General features: G+C 37.5%; 1 protein-coding gene across 1 annotated transcript in view; it reads right to left on the bottom strand.

The window, feature by feature from the left end:
* The window catches only part of COL6A6 (collagen type VI alpha 6 chain), a 151,192-nt gene that overhangs the window by 73,862 nt on the left and 59,348 nt on the right, over window positions 1-17,982 (bottom strand). Inside the window, exons 20-23 of the mRNA XM_007936829.2 lie at window positions 14,482-14,517; window positions 11,350-11,412; window positions 9,058-9,120; window positions 3,592-3,654 (exon numbers count right to left, since the gene is read on the bottom strand). Of these exons, the coding sequence (XP_007935020.1) occupies window positions 3,592-3,654; window positions 9,058-9,120; window positions 11,350-11,412; window positions 14,482-14,517 (225 nt within the window). The remainder of the gene's footprint in view (window positions 1-3,591; window positions 3,655-9,057; window positions 9,121-11,349; window positions 11,413-14,481; window positions 14,518-17,982) is intronic.

Genomic DNA, 17,982 nt, shown 5'->3' with positions numbered 1-17,982 from the left:
GTATCCTTCCCTTCAAGGCTCAGGGGTCCAAGATTATCTTCTGTGTCTGTGTCAATTGTTTTCCCTTTTCTTTGTTGAAGAGGGTCTGTGCAGTCCTTTTGCCTAGTCCACCATCTTGCGGGGACTCTCGAAATCTCTCCATTTTTAAGGCAATCATCCTTGCCATCCATGCATCCCATTTCACACTCTAATCAACTGTCATTAACACTCAACTACCAGCCCCACCATTTCAGTACTGCATGTTCTCCATTACAAAGCTAACCCCTTTCCTTATGCCTTCAATCTTATCCTGTCTAGAAATTTCTCCATTAATTCTCTATGCTTTCTAACATCTTCATTCTCCTTTTTCCATCCTGGTTTTCTCTTCTCTCCTCTTTAACACACTGCAGCCAATCCTATCATTGAAAAAAAAAATATCCCCAACTCTAATCTTTCCTAGACTTCGCCAGTGCTATTAGTTGATGTCCTCCTCTTTCCTTTTCTTTAAAGTCTATTTTCTCCATAGCGTAGTGCATAGCACTGTATTCATTTCCTCCCCACAAACACATTGTTCATTCCTTTGCAGTTTGCTTGCCTTTCCTTTTCTTCCCTTTAACTGCCACTCTTGATTTATGCTTTGGAAGGTCTTAGTCACCAGAAGTGATGGCTTCTACACTCTTCCTCTCCTTAACTTTCTGTCTCAGTTGATACTCTCTTCTCAGCAACCAGTGTGTTTTTCTGTTTCTTCTATTTCCTTTCTAATAATTCATTGTCTTATTTCCTCTTACCCTTTGTGGTAGTTAAGGTTATGTGTTGACTTGGAGCAACTGTGGTTTTGAGTGGTTTGTCAGCTGGATGTAGTTATTCCCCATGATGAGATTATATTCACCTCTATGGTGGAATCTGCTGTGAGTAGCTAAGTAGTGAAGGGGAGTTAACTTTGGGGTATGGCCTGCTTCCAATGTATAAAGAGATGCTTTGAAAACAGTCTCTAGCTTTCTGGCAAGTTTGGATCCTTCGTTTGGCTGAGTCTTCATCTCTAGTCCCTGGACTTGAACCAGTGGTCTGCCGTGTGGCCTGCTAAATTTGGAATTATGCCATTTTATCTGCCAATCTCAGGTTCATCAGCCTCAGCAGCTAGTAGTTGCATGGGTCTGAAGAAGCCTCCAGCTCCAGTGGGCCTGGAACAAGAGGCAGAGCTGAAGCCCAAGGTCGAGGGGCCTTCACCCAGCCCCTAGAGCCAGCACTCTGAATTCAGACTTCTAGCCTCCTGAACTGTGAAAGAATACATTCCTGTTTGTTAAAGCCATCCACTTGTGGTATTTTTGTCATAGCAGCACTATCAAACTAAGACAACCTTCTTATTGTTGTTGTTGTTGTTTGCCGTCGAGTCGACCCCGACTCATAGCGACTCCTCCTTGGGTTTCCGAGGCAGTATCACTACGGAAGTAGGATTGCCCAACCTTCCTTCCAAACCTTCTTATAAGTAGGCATTATTAAAAGGTTTCCTTTCTTTAAAAAAAAGAAAAATTTTTTTAATTCAAATGATTCCCATATCTTCAGCCAGCCCTCAATGCTTTCTTCCAGCCCCAAAACTAAGTGGCTGTTTTTCACCCTTACACCTTCGTGATTTTCCTATTTCTGTGACAGTATTATCACTTATGCTGGAGGCCTCAAGTTATCAGCACTCTTCTTTTTGCCTCAGGTCCCTATTGGAAGAATCCTACTGATCATCACAAGCCCTTTCTGCCAGCCTTTGGTAAGTCACACCATCACTGCTTGTTCTGAAGACTGGTTTGGTTTGGTTTTTTGGTCTATACTGGCCTGCCTATTGAAAAGCTTCTAAAAGTCTGGCTGTGCTAATACATGTCATTCAAAAAGTTTAAATAGCAGTGCACTGGATACTGAGTAGGAGCTCTGGTGGCATAGTGCCTAAGGCATTTGACTGGTAACTAGAAGGCTGGTGGTTCAAACTAACCAGTTACTCCTCGGAAGGAAGATTGGGCAATCTACTTCCAAAGTGATATTGCCTTGGAAACCCAAGGAGGGGTTGCTATGAGTCAGATACAACTTGATGGCAGTGAGTTTGGTTTTGGTTGGATACTGAATAAAGTCAGTCATCATGGGTTTTCTTGTTCTTTATAAGCCAGCCAGACAGGACCATCTTTCATTCCCCAAATACCTCCACCCAGGACTTTGAAATACCATGCCTTCCTTCACAATACTTCTACCTGGAATTCCTCATCCATTTTCCATATCTACTTGCCAAAATTCTCCTTATCTTCCAATGCTCACTCAAATCTGTGTCTTCTATGAGATCTCTTCCTCCAACCCCCAAATTAGCACTTTAAACCTCACTTTCAGCCCCTTATCCCAGTCTACTTTATAGCATAAATTATATTCTTAAAAATATTCCAGATTCTGTGGGAGTTGGTTCCATGTCATATTTAACATTATATTGTTGTTGTTGTTGCTAAGTGCTGTTGAGTCATCTCTGACTCATAGTGACCCTGTGTGCAACAGAACAAAACACTGCCCAGTCCTACACCATCCTCATAATTGCTGCTATGTTTTGAGCTCATTGCTGCAGTCACTGTGTTAATCCATCTTGTTGAACGACTTCTTCTTTTTCATTGGTCCTCCAATTAACCAAGTATGATGTCCTTCTCCAGGGACTGGTCCCTCCTGATACCATGTTCAAAAGTACATAGGAAGAAGTCTTGCCATCCTTCCTTCTAAGGTGCATTCTGGGTGTACTTTGGCCAAGGTAGAGTTGTTCATTTTTCTGGCTGTCCATGGTATAATCAATATTCTGCACCAACACCATAATTCAAAGGCATCAATTCTTTTTTGGTCTTCCTTATTCATTGTCCAGCTTCTGTATGTATATGAGGTGACTGAAAATACCATGGCTTGGGTCAGGCATACCTTAGTCCTCAAGGTGACATCTTAGCTTTTTAAAACTTTAATGAGGTCTTTTGCAGCACATTTACCAAATGTAATATGTTGTTTGATTTTTTTGACTGCTGCTTATGTGGTATTTAACATTGTATCACACAGAAATTCATTCAGTCAACAAATATTTACTAAGCACTTAGTATGTGCCAGATAGTTTTCTAAGCACTAGGGATGTATCAGAAAACAAAGAAGACCAAGATCCCTGTCTTCCTGGAGCTGACTTTCCAGCCTAGCTGAATGCCCAGTACAGTGCTTTGGTCTTAAAAGGTGTTAAGCAAAGATTTGTATGTATGAAGAAAAGGAAGAAAGCAAAGGAGGGAGGGAAGAAGGTAGACAGGGAAAGAGGAAGAAAAGAAGACAGAAAGAAGAGTTAAGAAGCAACGCCTGCTCCAGAATAGCCTCCTTACCCTGAGAGTTCTTGGTTCAGACTGGGTGTAACCCTTTATGAGATTATACTAAATTGAAACCTCTGACTTAATCCTGGTCCACATCCATGTCCTTAGAAGTTGCTGGTTCTTTAAGAATCAAACCATGGTATAGGCACAATGAGATATGTTCTCTTTTGTGTTGAAAATGTTTAGTTAATAGCACCAGACACACTTCCCTTTAGCAGAAATTCTCGATGTTGGTGAGTAGGTAATGAATGTGACCTACTTTAGTTCCTTGGCTTCCCAAATGACCTTGACTCCCTTCTTCTCCTCCTGGTCCTGGAGAGCCCTGAAACAAAACAAAACATAAAGCAACTCCTCTTTGAACCCTTCGTGTCTCTTCTAAGAAGAAAATGAACTACACATGGGAAAAGAGTTATGGCTGTATTGATTTCTGCTCTGGAAAAAAGGATTGCAGCTGTCATATAAAGACTAGTAAATAGAAGAAAATTAACAAGGCAATTCATGCCAGATGCTGCATAAATGCGTGTGTTCCTTGTGAGTCTACTCTACCAAAGAGATTTCAGGTTTTCAGTTTTACTCTTAGGGCTGATGTTAGTAAAATGTCTAGCATTTGAGGAAGGAATTTTAAGTGACACTTCTCTTAAACTCATACTTGTCCCTCACCCTGGTGAAAGCATTTTTGTAAAGGTAAATTTATTTTTAATTGCAAATAATGTGATTTATATATTAGAAAGCTCAAAAACTTTACTAAAAACAATAAGTATGAATAATAAAATTTCTTAAGGCAGTACAAGATAAATATTCAAAAATTGCTTTTCTTTTCTTTTCTTATTTTTGCCTCGTAGCACTTGACTGCTAACCAGAAGCCTGGCGGTTCAAACCCACCAGCCACTCCTCAGAAGGAAGATCGGGTGATCTACTTCCCTAGTGATACCACCTCGGAAACCCAAGGAGGGGTCGCTATGAGTAAGATCTGACTCGTTGGCAGTGAATTTGGTTTTTTGGCTTGAGCAATAAGCTAGAACAAGTAAATGCAAATAAATTCCTACTTACCAAAAAGAGAAAAATGTAAAATACTAAGAATAAATTTAACAATAAAGTTATAAGAAAGCTTTCAAGATCTCATTGAAGAACAAAATAAGAAAACTTACACAAATGGATACACAGTCTATGCATTTGCATGGAAACTATATTAGATAAAATAAAAGTAAGTCCCTGTAACAATCTAGAAAGCATGCTTTATTGGAACAGTTTTAGAGTTGAATATTTTCAAATCACAATTCAGAGAAGCACAACTGCCTTCCTCGATTATTTACACTGTGATCAGATTTTTCCTTTGGGATATCCAGCCAGATGGCAACAAAAATCTCTTTTGGTTAAACTGTTTACAGGTACTTGTAAGTAATTTCAACACCAGTGAACTGAGTTCATTTTCACAAATATTTTTTGAATGGTTGCTATAATTTAAAAGTAAATAAAACAATTCTGTGTAATAAGAATGGTGCTTAGCAAATTGATTTTGCTCCAAACAAACAAACAAACAAACAAAGAAACTGTGACATTCACTATGTTTTGGCCTTAATTTTTTTTTTAAATGTATTAAGTTGGCCATAAAACATCTCCCGATAGAAAGGATTATAGAACAGTGGATTGGATATTAAGGAAGATAATAATAATAATCTGTACACAATCCTTCATTTTCTTCTCCTTTCTTCTTTATCTTAAAAGAGAAGTCTAAATTTCTTCACCATCATAGCTTTTAACTTTCACTTCCAACACTACATGAAGCTAGAACCAATGACCATCATGTTCAATCTCGTTGACATATTTCTGTCCTTACTTTACTGGACTTTGATCAGATACAATTGAAACTTTTCCATTAACTTTTGTAACCCAAAATACCATAGTTTTCCTAGCACTTTTCTGGTCTCCTCTCAGTAATTTTCCAAGACTCCCCTTGTTTTATTTGCCTCTTGAATTTTTACATGTCCCCAAGTAAGAAAAGTCTGACCTTACTTTTCTCACTTCTTCTCTCCTTCCTGAGTGACATTTACATGGATTCACATACCATTTCTACGTAATAGCTCCTAAATATGTGCATCTGTAGTCCAAAGCCACAGGAGCTCTGGTGGTACAGTGGTAAAACATTTGAGTGCTAACTGAAAGTTTGATGGGTTAGACTCACCAGCTGCTCTGTGGGAGAAAGATGTGGCTGTCTGCTTTGTTAAAGATTTATGGCCTTGGAAATTATGGAGCAGTTCTACTCTGTCCTATAGGGTCACTATGAGTTGGAATTGACTGGATGGCAGTGAGTTTCATTTAGCCCAAAGCACTCAGTGGAATATTCCATAGGAATTGTCAAAAATAATTATATTTGTCCTAAGTCATGCTTCTAGCTTCATATTCTATTCTCCAAGCACTAGTACCACCATTTACTCCTCCTGAAATCCAAACTAGAGCCTGAGAGTCATCCTAGACCTCTCTCTATAGGGCACATTTCAAAACAAATCAGCTGCAAGTTGCACTTTTTGTATTCATCCCTTCTTCCATTCCCATTGCTATCACCTATCTTCAGAGAACAACATCAGCAAAAGGATGTGTGGGCAACTCCAAGCTCCTGTCTTCCCACAAAAACATTGAAAAGCAAGCAGAGACTGTAAGAAACAACTTTGTCAGAACTAATAAATAATAAGCAAATGAATGCTGAATCAACAACAACAAAAAAAAGCAAATTAACATGGTAGAAAATAAATAACCAATCTCAGACAAGAAATAACAAGGTCAATTAGTATTTTCTAATGAGATTAGAAAATGAATGAAAATGAAATTACAACATATCAAAACTTATGGGATACAGTCAGTGAATGATGTGCCCAGAGGGAAATTTATACCTGTAAATGATATATTAATAAAGAAGAAAGATCTCAAATCAATAACCTAACATTACATTGTGAGGAACTAGCAAAAGAAGACCAAAACTAAATCCAAAGCTAGCAGAAGGAAGGAAATAATAAAGGTTAGAGAGGAGATAGATAAAATAAGAGAACAGAAAAACAACAAAGCATATCAAAAACAAAACCAAAAGTTGGTTCTTTGAAAGGACCAATAAAAATGACAAACCTTTAGCTAGAATGACAGAAAAAGAGAGAGATGATGCAAATAACTAAAATCAGAAATGAAAATGGGAATTACTTCTGACCTTATAGAAGTAAGAGTTACAAGAACAATTTTCTGAACAATTTTACACCAACAAATTACATAACCTAGATGAAATGGATAAATTCCTAGGAACACACAAATTACCTAAAGTTACTCAAGAAGAAGTATAAAATCTCAATAGACCTATAACAAGTAAAGAGATTGGATCAGCAATCACAACCGCCCTAAAAAGTAAAGTCCAGGACCAGATGGCTTCACTGGTGAATCCTACCAAACATTTAGAAAAATTAAACCAATCTTTCTCAAACACTTCCAAAATACAGACAAAAAGGGAACACTTTCTAACTCATTCTATGAGGCCAGTATTAACCTGATACCAAGGGCAGAGAAAGACATCACACACGTCACACACAAATTACAGACCAATATCCCTCATGAATATGGATGCAAAAAAATTCAACAAAATACTAGCAAACCAAATACAACAGCATATATGTTGAGGTAGGACCTTAAGGTAAATTAAACAAGGAGGGAACATAGAAAGGTAAAAGAATACAACATTTCTTTCAAAGATATTTCCTACTTTTCATTGTGCTATGGACTGCATTTCTTTTGTATGATAGTTAGATGCTTGGCTACATTAGCACATGGTTGATTTATGCAGAGAGCTCCTAATACTGCATAAGTTAGGAAACCTTCAAAAGACTGTCAACAGAAATCATGTCCCCTTTTCTAAATGTGTATCTTAAGAAAAACTTTAAAGCACTCCTATTTATTCGAAAGCACTCCTATTTATTCCACTCAAGCAATTGGTCTTTATGTGCTATAAGACAAAATGAAACCTATGGCAGTGGATCAATAGAGCCAATAAAGAATAATAATCTCTTATTATGTATCTGATTGTGTTTGTCTCCCATGGTTTTCTTTTGAAAACAACAATTTCAGATCATGTTCTGGATATAGTAAATTCCATACATCTTTGAAACAGCATTTTCACTATGTTGATGAGAGTATTTCAAGAAAGCAAAGAAAAAAGAAAATCTTGCTTTCTAGTCAGATAAACAGAATTAGAAGAGAGAGAAGAGATGCCTTTTAATTAACCCTGGCAATACCAGAAGGTTGAATGATTTATGACTATGACCAAACAGCCAAAGCAAGATGAAAGGAGACTCACTCGTAGGGTACACTGTAAGGCAAATGGAATAACTTATTTTGAGTGATAGCTATTTGGATACAACTTTGGATTCCAGACCAAGGGAAATACTAAGTCCTTTGGATTTCCATCCATCTACATCTCAATATTATATATAAACAGATGAGATCATTGCCCAATATGTTTTCCTTGGCATTTACTGTTTTTTTTTTTTTTTTCTCTAAATTTCAAATTATGATCCCAGCAAGCTTTTAAGGATGTGAACACAAAGTAGTTTATTTTCATTAATTTAGTTCTACCATGAAATTGAAAAAGAAGTTGTCATGTTTTTGAAGCATATTCATCAAAACGAGGGACTAATAATATCCTCCTGAAAAGTAATTAACATGCTTTGAAATATTGTGTCATGAGATAAAAGCTTTTTATGTAAATGCTTCCTAAATATTTTGATGATGAACATAGTCACTTAAGTGTTGGGCCCTTGCCCAGTTTAACTAATGGACACAAAGTCATGGACTCCTGCTTTCTTCATGTCAGCAAGAGCACAGGTCCTAACTGTGTCTCATTCATTGATTTACTGGTTAATTTATCATTTATTGAGATCTACTATGTGCCAAGAATTGCTTTTCTAAGCTTTGAGGATACAACATAAACAAGATAAAGTCCAGGGTCTCATGGAGTTTACAGTCTAGAATGGGAGACAGAAAAACAACTAAACAAATACATATATACTATAATAGCAGGTAAACAAGGTCCTTGCAACTGAAAGTATGGTCCAGCGACAAATAGCAGCAGCCTCAACTGGGAGGTCAGTGGGAATGCAGACTCCCAGGCTCCACTGCAGATTTACTGAATCAGAATTTGCATTTTAACAAATTTCCCAGGTGATTCTTTGAATTTGGAGAAATGCTTTTGTGGGGCAGTCATTCCCAACACTGGATGTACACTGGAATCAGCTGGGGAGATTTTAAAATTAGACATCTTGGCCCCACTTCTAGAGATTCTGACTTAAGTGGTCTGGGAGGTCCCAGGTAGTAGAATGTCTTATGGTTTCCCCAGGAGGTTCTAATGTGCAGCCAGGGTTCAGGACCACTCAAGCGGGGTATAGCCTTGACACTAAGAATATACACCATATGGGAAGTCTCTGGTTGAGTGATTGATCTGATTTACATACAGAAGAAAATCTTAACCCATAATAGCTGATGATTAACTGAGGTAAGAGGGATTAGAAACCATCTCCCACTTCTGAGTTAGCCAGATCAACCACCTGCTCTGCATGGTGGCGACTAGGATTTGATGTGGCCACCAAATCGAGTTCTGAAGTCAAATAACTCCATCTGAAGGAAAGAAACAAGGATATTCATATTAAGACCAAGGACAAACCTAGCTGCAGTCATTTTCTCTCTCATCACATACCTGGGGACCTTTACTTCCAAGACCTCCTTTTTCTCCTTTCACACCAACATCTCCTCTTGGACCCTAAGTACATAGAATTAAAGCATTATTTTCTCCCTAAAAAAGAACACATGAATGATAATTTGGACATTACACATGGAAGTACTAAGTGAGTGGCATGGACAGAAATTGGAAAGAGAGGTTGTGGTAGTTATGTTGTATGTCAGCTTGGCTGGGCCTGGTTTTGAGTAGCTGGGCAGCTGGATATAGTTATTCTCCATGAGGAGACTGGTAATCAACTCCATGGTGGAATCTACTGGAGCAGCTGAGTAGCTGCTGTAGAGATGTGGTCTGCTTCCAGTGTATAACAAGCAGCTTTGAGGAAGGTCTCTGAGCTTTTTGGCATTCTCAGACCCCACATGTAGCCCAGTCTTCATTTGGCAGCCTGCCATGTTATCTGCCAATCTTAGGATTGTTCTTGGACTTGAACTAGTGGTTTGCCATGTTGTTTGATAATCTTGGGACTGTGCCATTCTACTTGTTGGCCTGGGGCTTGTCGGCCTCAGCAGCCAGCAGCTGCCTGAGTGAAGAGATGCCTCCAGCTCCAATGGGCCGGGAGCAAGAGGCAGAGCTGAAGCCCAAGGTTGAGGGGCTTTCACCCAGCCCCTAGAGCTGGCACTTTGGACTTGGACTTCTAGCCTCCTAAACTGTAAGAGAACACATCTCTGTTTGTTAAAGCCACCCATTTGTGGTATTTTATGTTAGAGCAGCACTAGAGAACCAAAACAGAGCTCCAATCTGCTTTTTGTTCTGTCTTGATCTGTCAAGCTCTCCCTCATCTGTGCAAGGATGGCTCAATCTGAAATTTAGGTGGTTGGGTATTTGTAGTTAAAGTGATTGGGACTTTGCAAAAATACTGAACAGCTGAGTCTTTCAGTATTGCTTTATTATTATCCGAAGCATCTTTAAACTCTAAATAAATCTGTTTCTTACATTAAAAACAACAACAACAAAAAATCCTTAATTACATAAATGTGGAATCAGAACACTTACATGGATTTTGTATTCAATAACTGCACTGCAGACTGATCACAAATAAGATATGCCATATGGTAAGATATAATTTGGATTTTCTACTTGAGAGTATTATATTGCTTATTAACTTTGGCTTCCATATACTATTCAGAGCAACATCCACATTATGTTTGTGTTTTACATTTCCCTTTAAAATATGTCATGAAAAAGAATATATTCTATAAAATGGAAGAAGGGATATTATAATATTACCAGTGTAGCATGAAATAACTTATTGAAATGCTTCTCTATGACCCCAGTCCCAACTTTCTTCAACTGGCCAGTAATGACAAAGAAAAAGGAATAAAGCTAGAAACACACAGAAGTCCAACAGAAGAACGCTCTAAAATCTTGATAAATGTGGACAAAATTTCTCTTCAGATGTTAGGGATATTTTGGTCAACTTCCATGCACCAAGCTGCCAACATATTGTAGTTCTTTTATTTTTCAAACTATGTGGATTACACTTTTGAAAAATAGCAGAACCACTGGTTGTCATGCATACGACAAACAGAACAATTATTTCTCAAGTTTTCAAAATGAATAGTTTGGGGAGGAAAATATGTTCTAGCTTTTTGTGGTCTAAACTTCTCTCATGTCAGCATTTCCTAGGACCTCCTTTTTCTTCTCATTTATTATTTTAGGCTGCATTTTGCCCTCTCTGGCACTGGCTTCCTTTCCCCTTGTGTGTTCAGGGTAAAGAGCCAACCATGGCTTGTTCCTTGCAAAGGAAAAAGTGCCCGACGCATCTCCCTGGAAAAGTGAGCTAGAAAAAAACAGGCTGAATGTCACACTATTATCACCCTGCTGAAGACTCCAGCTGTATTTGGAACAATTTTTCCTAGAATCAAGTCATTTTTATATACCATGGACATCCAACTATGTAACACTGAGCTCTTACTATACTAAATTTACCACAGTGTCCAGATTTGTGGTTCAACATTTTCCTTGGCTCAATGTCTCCCTGGGACACCCTAGTCAGCCTGAACCTAATGCATAGGGATAGTTGCCAAGGTGTTCATTCTTTAACCTCTTGACTGGTAATAAAGATAAAGAAGACCAAGTGCTATGCAACTCAAGATAGGGTTGTTTTATTAAACTTATTACCCTGAATTCACTTTAAACATCTGTAATTCTGCAACAGGTTTTGAGGGTTACTATCAAAGTCTCAGGTCACTCCCAAGTGGGAAGACATAAACTTCTCTTTATCTTAACACTCTTATTAGTTCTGATATATACCTGAGGCCCCTTTAGTCCAAGTAAGCCTTCAAGTCCATCTGGGCCTGGGTCTCCTCTTTTTCCCTGTGATGAGAAAGAATCAATCTGTTAACAATGTTCCCTGAGGACTTTGTCTCCTTTATGGGCAACGTTATCAATATTTTTCCAATCACAATGATAATGTGTGACTTTAAAAAAAAAAAAAGAAAAATAAGGTAAAATACAAAGAAGAAAATAAAAATATTCTATGATCCAATCAAGCAAAGCTAACAACCACAGTTAATAATTTTAGTGTATTTCCTCCTAGTCTTTATATATATACATACATACACACATACACATATTTCCTTCTTTTCTATAATATTCATAGTATGTTTTATCTACACCTACTTTTCACTTGTCAACTATCTCATTATCTGACATTTGCATATATGACAATAGTAAAAAATCTACTATCTGACTATTTTGGGCATTAACAATGTATGTCTGGCATACATTGAATGCTAAGATGCAAGGCAAGAGTAATGCTGGCTGTGCCAGAAGAACTAGATGGTGCCCGGCTACCACTGTCATCCACTTGGAAGGGATGTAGGAGATCCTGGATAGAGAGGGAGAACAATGTGGAACAAAACTCAAAATCATTTGGAGGAAAAAAAAAAAAAAGATGGTTGGGACCAGGTTTGCTGGTCCAATAGAGCCTGGTGGAACCACTGAGACTATGGCCCCTAGCTTCCCTTCAGGTCTGGAATTGAACCCACACCTGTGGTTTCCAGCCAAACAAAGTACAGGCATGTGAGTTAAACATTTACCTCAAGTAGATACACGCCCTGGAGAGAACAATCATGGGAGAAGGAAGGGCTACTTATGCACAGGGAGACAGCTCAGGTGGCAGGAGAGTATGGAGGGATGGACACTGGGAAGTGGTAACTATGGGGAGGAAGTGGGAGGGAAGCTGTTGCATTGTGGTAAACTCTGGGCAATGACATGAGACAAAGTATATGTGAACTGCTGTATAGAAAGTGAATTCACTCTGTAAATCTTCACCCAAATCACAATAGGAAAAAAAAAAAAAGAGTAATGCTGGCTGTGATGGTTAAAGTTATGTATCAACTTGGCTGGGTCATGATTCTCAGTGGTTTGGCAGTTACACAGGATGAAATCTGGCAGTTTTGTAATAAGAAATTTGGCAATTACATAATGACGTAATTTGGCAGTCATGTAACTATGTAATGTGGCACCTATGTAATGATGTAGTGACTCTCCATTTTGTGATCTGATGTGGTCATCCTCCATTTTTATATAACACTGATTTTTCCATAACTGGTCTTTGGAACATAACCATGTCAATAAGTAAGGAGTGAGTATCGGCCTCAAAAAACTTAATTTACTTCACATTTTCTTCGAAAACTCCAGGCACCTTATATCATTATATTTCTATTCAAATAGGCTAAATATCTACGTAACAAAAGTTTTCTTCACATTGTCATTGACCTTTGCCATAAATAAGAATTCCAAAAAGAGTAAGGAAGGATCAAGATAGCTTGCTTTGAGAAACTGTTAGGACAGCCTAAGTTTATATCTCAGTTGTTATCCAGTTGGATATGATTAAATGTTCCTCACTGATACTCTTTCTATATAAACCAGAAAGAAGAAATTCCTCAACATCTCTCTCCTATCTCATTTTATTTATTTCATGCCAACTTTATGTGATTGTTCTCTTTTTTGTTGAAGTCTAATCTTGAAATGGGGTGGGAAGTATGTCTGTGGATGGTAAACTCTCTTAGTCTTTGTTTATCTGAAAATGTTTATTTTATATTTACTCATAGTTTAGCAAGGTATAAAATTCTAGGTTAATACTTATTTTTCCTTTGCACTGTGAAGATACTACTCTGTTGTTTTCTGGCATGTATTATTTATGCTGTAATGTGATTTATAATTTCTTTACAGGTAAAACTATCTTTTCTGTCTGGCAGTGTTTAAGATGTTTTTCTTTAAAATCTAGAGTGGATATATTATTTATACTGAAGGCATTTTTAATCTGAGGATGTATTTCCTCAATTTTATAAAATTCTAAGTCACAACTCTCTTTCATAAATGTTACAGGTTAATAAACTATGTATTATGAGGTTATAAATTGTAAACCAATGTGTACTAAGGGCATATGATACAGTTTTTGGTATAGTTAACTTTTTGAATAAAACATCAAGAATCCTTAATTTGTATTAGGGTTTTATTGTATTTTCTTGGCTTATATGGGATTTTATGCAAATGGTAAGAAAGGCTTCAGAGTTAGTTGAACAAAAATCTGAAAGAGCAGTCACCTACTGAGTTATTAGAGTTTTCACTTGAAATCCAAACAAAATTAAATTAAACAGTAATTGGGCCAAGCATTGTCTCTAGTCATTTGATAAAAATCTTTGATAAAAGTGCTCAAAATTTTCCATAACCAATATTACCAAAAAGCAAAATGAATTTTAGCTTTGGAAAAGCCTTTACAGAACCTTTATTCCACTACATTAATTAGACACTGTGGTAGTTAAGTCTATGTGTCAACCTGTCTGGGCCTGGTTGAGTGGGTGGGCAGTTGGATGTAGTTATTCCCCATGGTGAGATTAGTAATTAACTTCATGGTGGAATCTACTGAAGCAACTGAGTAGCTGCTTTGGATATGTGGTCTGCTTCCTGTATATAAGAAGCTGTTTTGGAAATGGTCTCCAGCTTATGGCACACTTGGACCCTGCATGTAGACATGTCAGTGTTCAGCAACCTGCCATGCTCTACCCACCTTGGGACTTACAATGGAATTGAATGAATGGCCTGCTGTGTGGTTTGGTAACATCGGGACTATGCCATTTTATTTGTCAACTTTGGGCTTAGCCTCAGCAGCCAGCAGCTGATTGAGTGAAGAGATGCCTCTAGTTTCAGTGGGCCAGGAGCAAGAGGCAGAGCTGAGGCTCAAGGTCAAGGAGCTTTCACACAACCCTTAGAGCCTGGCACTTTGAACTCGGACTTCTAGCCTCCAAACTATAAGAGAATAAACTCCTGTTTGTTCAAGCCATCCCATTTGTGGTATATTCTAGTCAGAGCTGCACTAGGCAACCAGAACAGACACTGAATATTTATCTTTTTGAATTCAGAAAAAACTCATTGTACCTGTGGGCCTGGATGTCCCCTTCGGCCATGAGCTGCCTAAATAGAAGAAAAAGGATGATATCATTAACTCTGAAAAATAGCTTTTAAAAAAATTTGATTTAAATTAGTAACAGACATCTTAAGGCACTGACATATAAAAAGTTCCCACATAGTACTTAAAATATTCAATTATTTACTGCATCATGAAAGTAAAATGTTGCCAACTCTCACTTTTCATCCTAGAGCAATAATAATTGAAACAATTGACAATTGAATTCTATAGATACTTTTGAAACAGATTATGGCCAATAATTTGTCCCCCACTAAACTTTTACTAGAGCTGTTCATAAGCTACAGAATTGACTGACTTGAATTTTATTTCTTTTCATTTTCCCCAAGCACTACCAAGTAAGCCAGAAATTAGGAGTGCAGTGGCCAAAGGGCAGGAAGCCAGAGGAAAAATTGAGAGAATTGACTCCATGAACTTTATTATAATTTGAATTCAGAAACTAGAGACAGCCAAACTTTAATTTTATCAAGAAAATCTAAATAATATACATCTCTCTCAGCTTTTAGCATTCAAAAATGAAAGAACTACCCCAACCATTTGAAAGCTACTCAGTTTAGTATATGTGTGTGTGTGTGTGTATAATTTTTGTTGAGAATATACACAGAACATACACCAATAAAACAATTTCTACATGCACAATTCAGTGATATTGATTGCATTCTTTGGGTTGTACAAGCATTCTCATCCTCCTTTCCCAAGTTGTTTTTTCTTCATTAACATAAATTTACTCTCCCTTAAGTTTCCAACCTAATCTTTCAAGTTGATGTTGTCAATTTCATCCCGTATAGACAGACCTTAAAAGAGCACAACGTTCAAGGTAGACATTCTTTATTACTTAAGCTAAACTATTATTTGGTTTAAGAAGAATCGAGGGTATATTTTTGGTTAATGTTTAAGGTTTAAAGATTGTCTCAAGATAATAGTTACAGGGCTCATCTAGCCTCCATGGCTCCAGAAAGTCTGGAGCCCATGAGAATTTGAAATTCTGTTCTGTATTTCTTTCCTTTTGATCAGGATTCTTCTACAGTCTTTGATAAAAATATTCAGTAATGGTAGTTGGGCACCATCCAGTCCTTCTGATCTCATGGAAAAGGGGGCAGTTATTCATGGAGGCAATTAGCCACACATCCCATTTCTTCCTCCTATTGCTGATTTTCCTTCTTCCTCTCTTGTTCCAGGTAAATACAGACAAATAGTTGTACCTTGGATGGCCACTTGCAAGTTTTTAAGACCCACAGGCACTACATAACAAACTAGGAGGTAAAACAGAACCACTCAACACATTATTAGGTCAATTAAGTGGGATGTCCTATGAAACAATGACCTTAAACCTGAAAACCAAGGAACCAAATTCCATGACCTCATCATTGTGCATAAGAAGCCTCAGCAGCCACTCTTTCTTTCTTTCTTTTTTTTTGTCATTGTTGTAAAAAAAAAAAAATAATTATATATATATATACACACACAACTTTTGCCAATTCATGTTTTTACAGGTGCACAACTTATTGACAGCAATTACATTAATCTGTTGTATAACTATACTCTTAATCATTGTTATTTTTCCCTCACTGTTAACAACTCTTATATTTCTGTCCTGCCCCTGGTGATGAACTTTGGTCTCTATATATTTGTCTTTTCTTATCTTTTTATGTAAGTGAGGTCATACAATATTTGTCCTTTTGTGATTGACTTATTTCACTCAGTATAATGTCTTCCAGCTCCATTCCTATTGTAGCATGTAACAAAATATTATTTCTCTTACTGGTTGAGTACTACTCCATTGTATATATGTACCACATTTCGTTTATCCTTTCTTCCATTTGGGGGCATTTAGATTGTTTCTACCTTTTGGCTCTTGGGAATAGTGGTGCAATGAACACTAGTATAAGCATCTGTTTGAGTCTCTGTCTTCAAGTCTTGTGAGTATATACCTAGGAGTGGAATTGCTGGGTCATATGGCAGTTCTATTTGTAGTATTTTTCGAGGAATGTTTTCCACAATGACTGTACCATTTGCATTCCTACTAGCAATGGGTAAGGGTTCCAATTTCCTCACATCCTTGCTAACATTTATTATTATTATTTATTTATCTTAGTGACAGTGTAATGATATCTCACTGTGGTTTTGACTTGCATCTTTCTGATGGCTAATGATGCTGAGCATTTTTTCCATGTTTGGTGGCAATTAGAATGTCCTTTTTAGTGAAATGTGTATTCAAGTCCTCTGCCTATTTTATGATTAAGTTGTCTTTTTGTTGTTATGTTGTTGAAGTTTTATATATATATTTGATTATTAGATTCTTATCAGATAGATTGTTTCTAAAGATTCTCCCAAAACCAAAAAACCAAACTCACTGTCGTGGAGTCAGATCTGACTCATAGCAATCCTTCCTTGGGTTTCCGAGGCAGTAGCACTACGGAAGTAAGTTGCTCAATCTTCCTTCTGAGGATTGGCTGGTGCATTTGAACTGCCAGCCTTCTGGTTAGCAGTCAGATGCCTTAGGCACTACACCACCAGAGCTCCTAAAGATTCTCCCAGTTGATAGCTTTTCTTTTCACTTTTTTTGTCAAGTCTTTTGAAGAACAAATGTTTTCAATTTTTATGAAGCCCCATTTATCTATATGATCATTTACTGTTTGTACTTTTGTTATTTTATTAGATAAACCATTGTTAAAAACTAGGCCCAATAACGTTGCCCCATGTGTTTTCTTCTAAGAATTTTATGGTTTTACTTTTCATATTTCCTTAATTCATTTTGAATTTGTTTTTGTGTATGGTGTTGAGTTGGAATCAACTTGACAGCAACTGGTTTGGTATGGGTTTTTGATTAGTAATGAATCCTGTTTCATTTTTATGCATGTGGTTGTTGTTGTTAGGTGACATCAAGTTGTGTCCAACTCATAATGACTCCATGCACAGCAGAACGAAATACTGCCTGGTCTTGTGCCAGTCTCACAATCCTTTTATACCTGAGCCCGTTGTTGCAGCCTCTTTGTCTATCCATCTCATTGAGGGCCTTCCCCTTCTTTGTTGACCCTCCACTTTACCAAGCATGATATCCTTCTCCAGGGAATGGTTCTTTCTGACAACGTGACCAAAGTAGGTGAGATGAAGTCTGGCCATTCCCACTTCCAAGGAGCATTCTGGTTGCACTTCTTCCAGGACAGATTTGTTCATTTTAGCAGACCATGGTACTCTTAGCATTCTCCAACACCGCAACTCAAAAGCATCAACTCTTCTTTGCTCTCCCTTATTCATTGTCCAGCTCTCACATCATAAGAGGTGATTGAAAATATCATCCTTGGGTTAAGTGCACCTTAGTCTTCAAGAAGTCTTCTTTGCTCTTCAGCACTTGAAAGAGCTCTTTTGCAGAAGATTTGCTCAATACAATACGTCGTCATCTGATGTCTTGACTGCTGCTTCCATTGGTGTTGACTGTAGAACTAAGTAAT

The sequence above is a fragment of the Orycteropus afer genome, unplaced genomic scaffold, assembly GCF_000298275.1.
Source record: "Orycteropus afer afer isolate SDZICR_OR568_19922 unplaced genomic scaffold, OryAfe1.0 scaffold00003, whole genome shotgun sequence".
NCBI lineage: Eukaryota > Metazoa > Chordata > Mammalia > Tubulidentata > Orycteropodidae > Orycteropus > Orycteropus afer.
The sequence above is the reverse complement of the archived record's forward strand: the minus strand, read 5'-3'. Positions and strand labels throughout refer to the sequence as shown.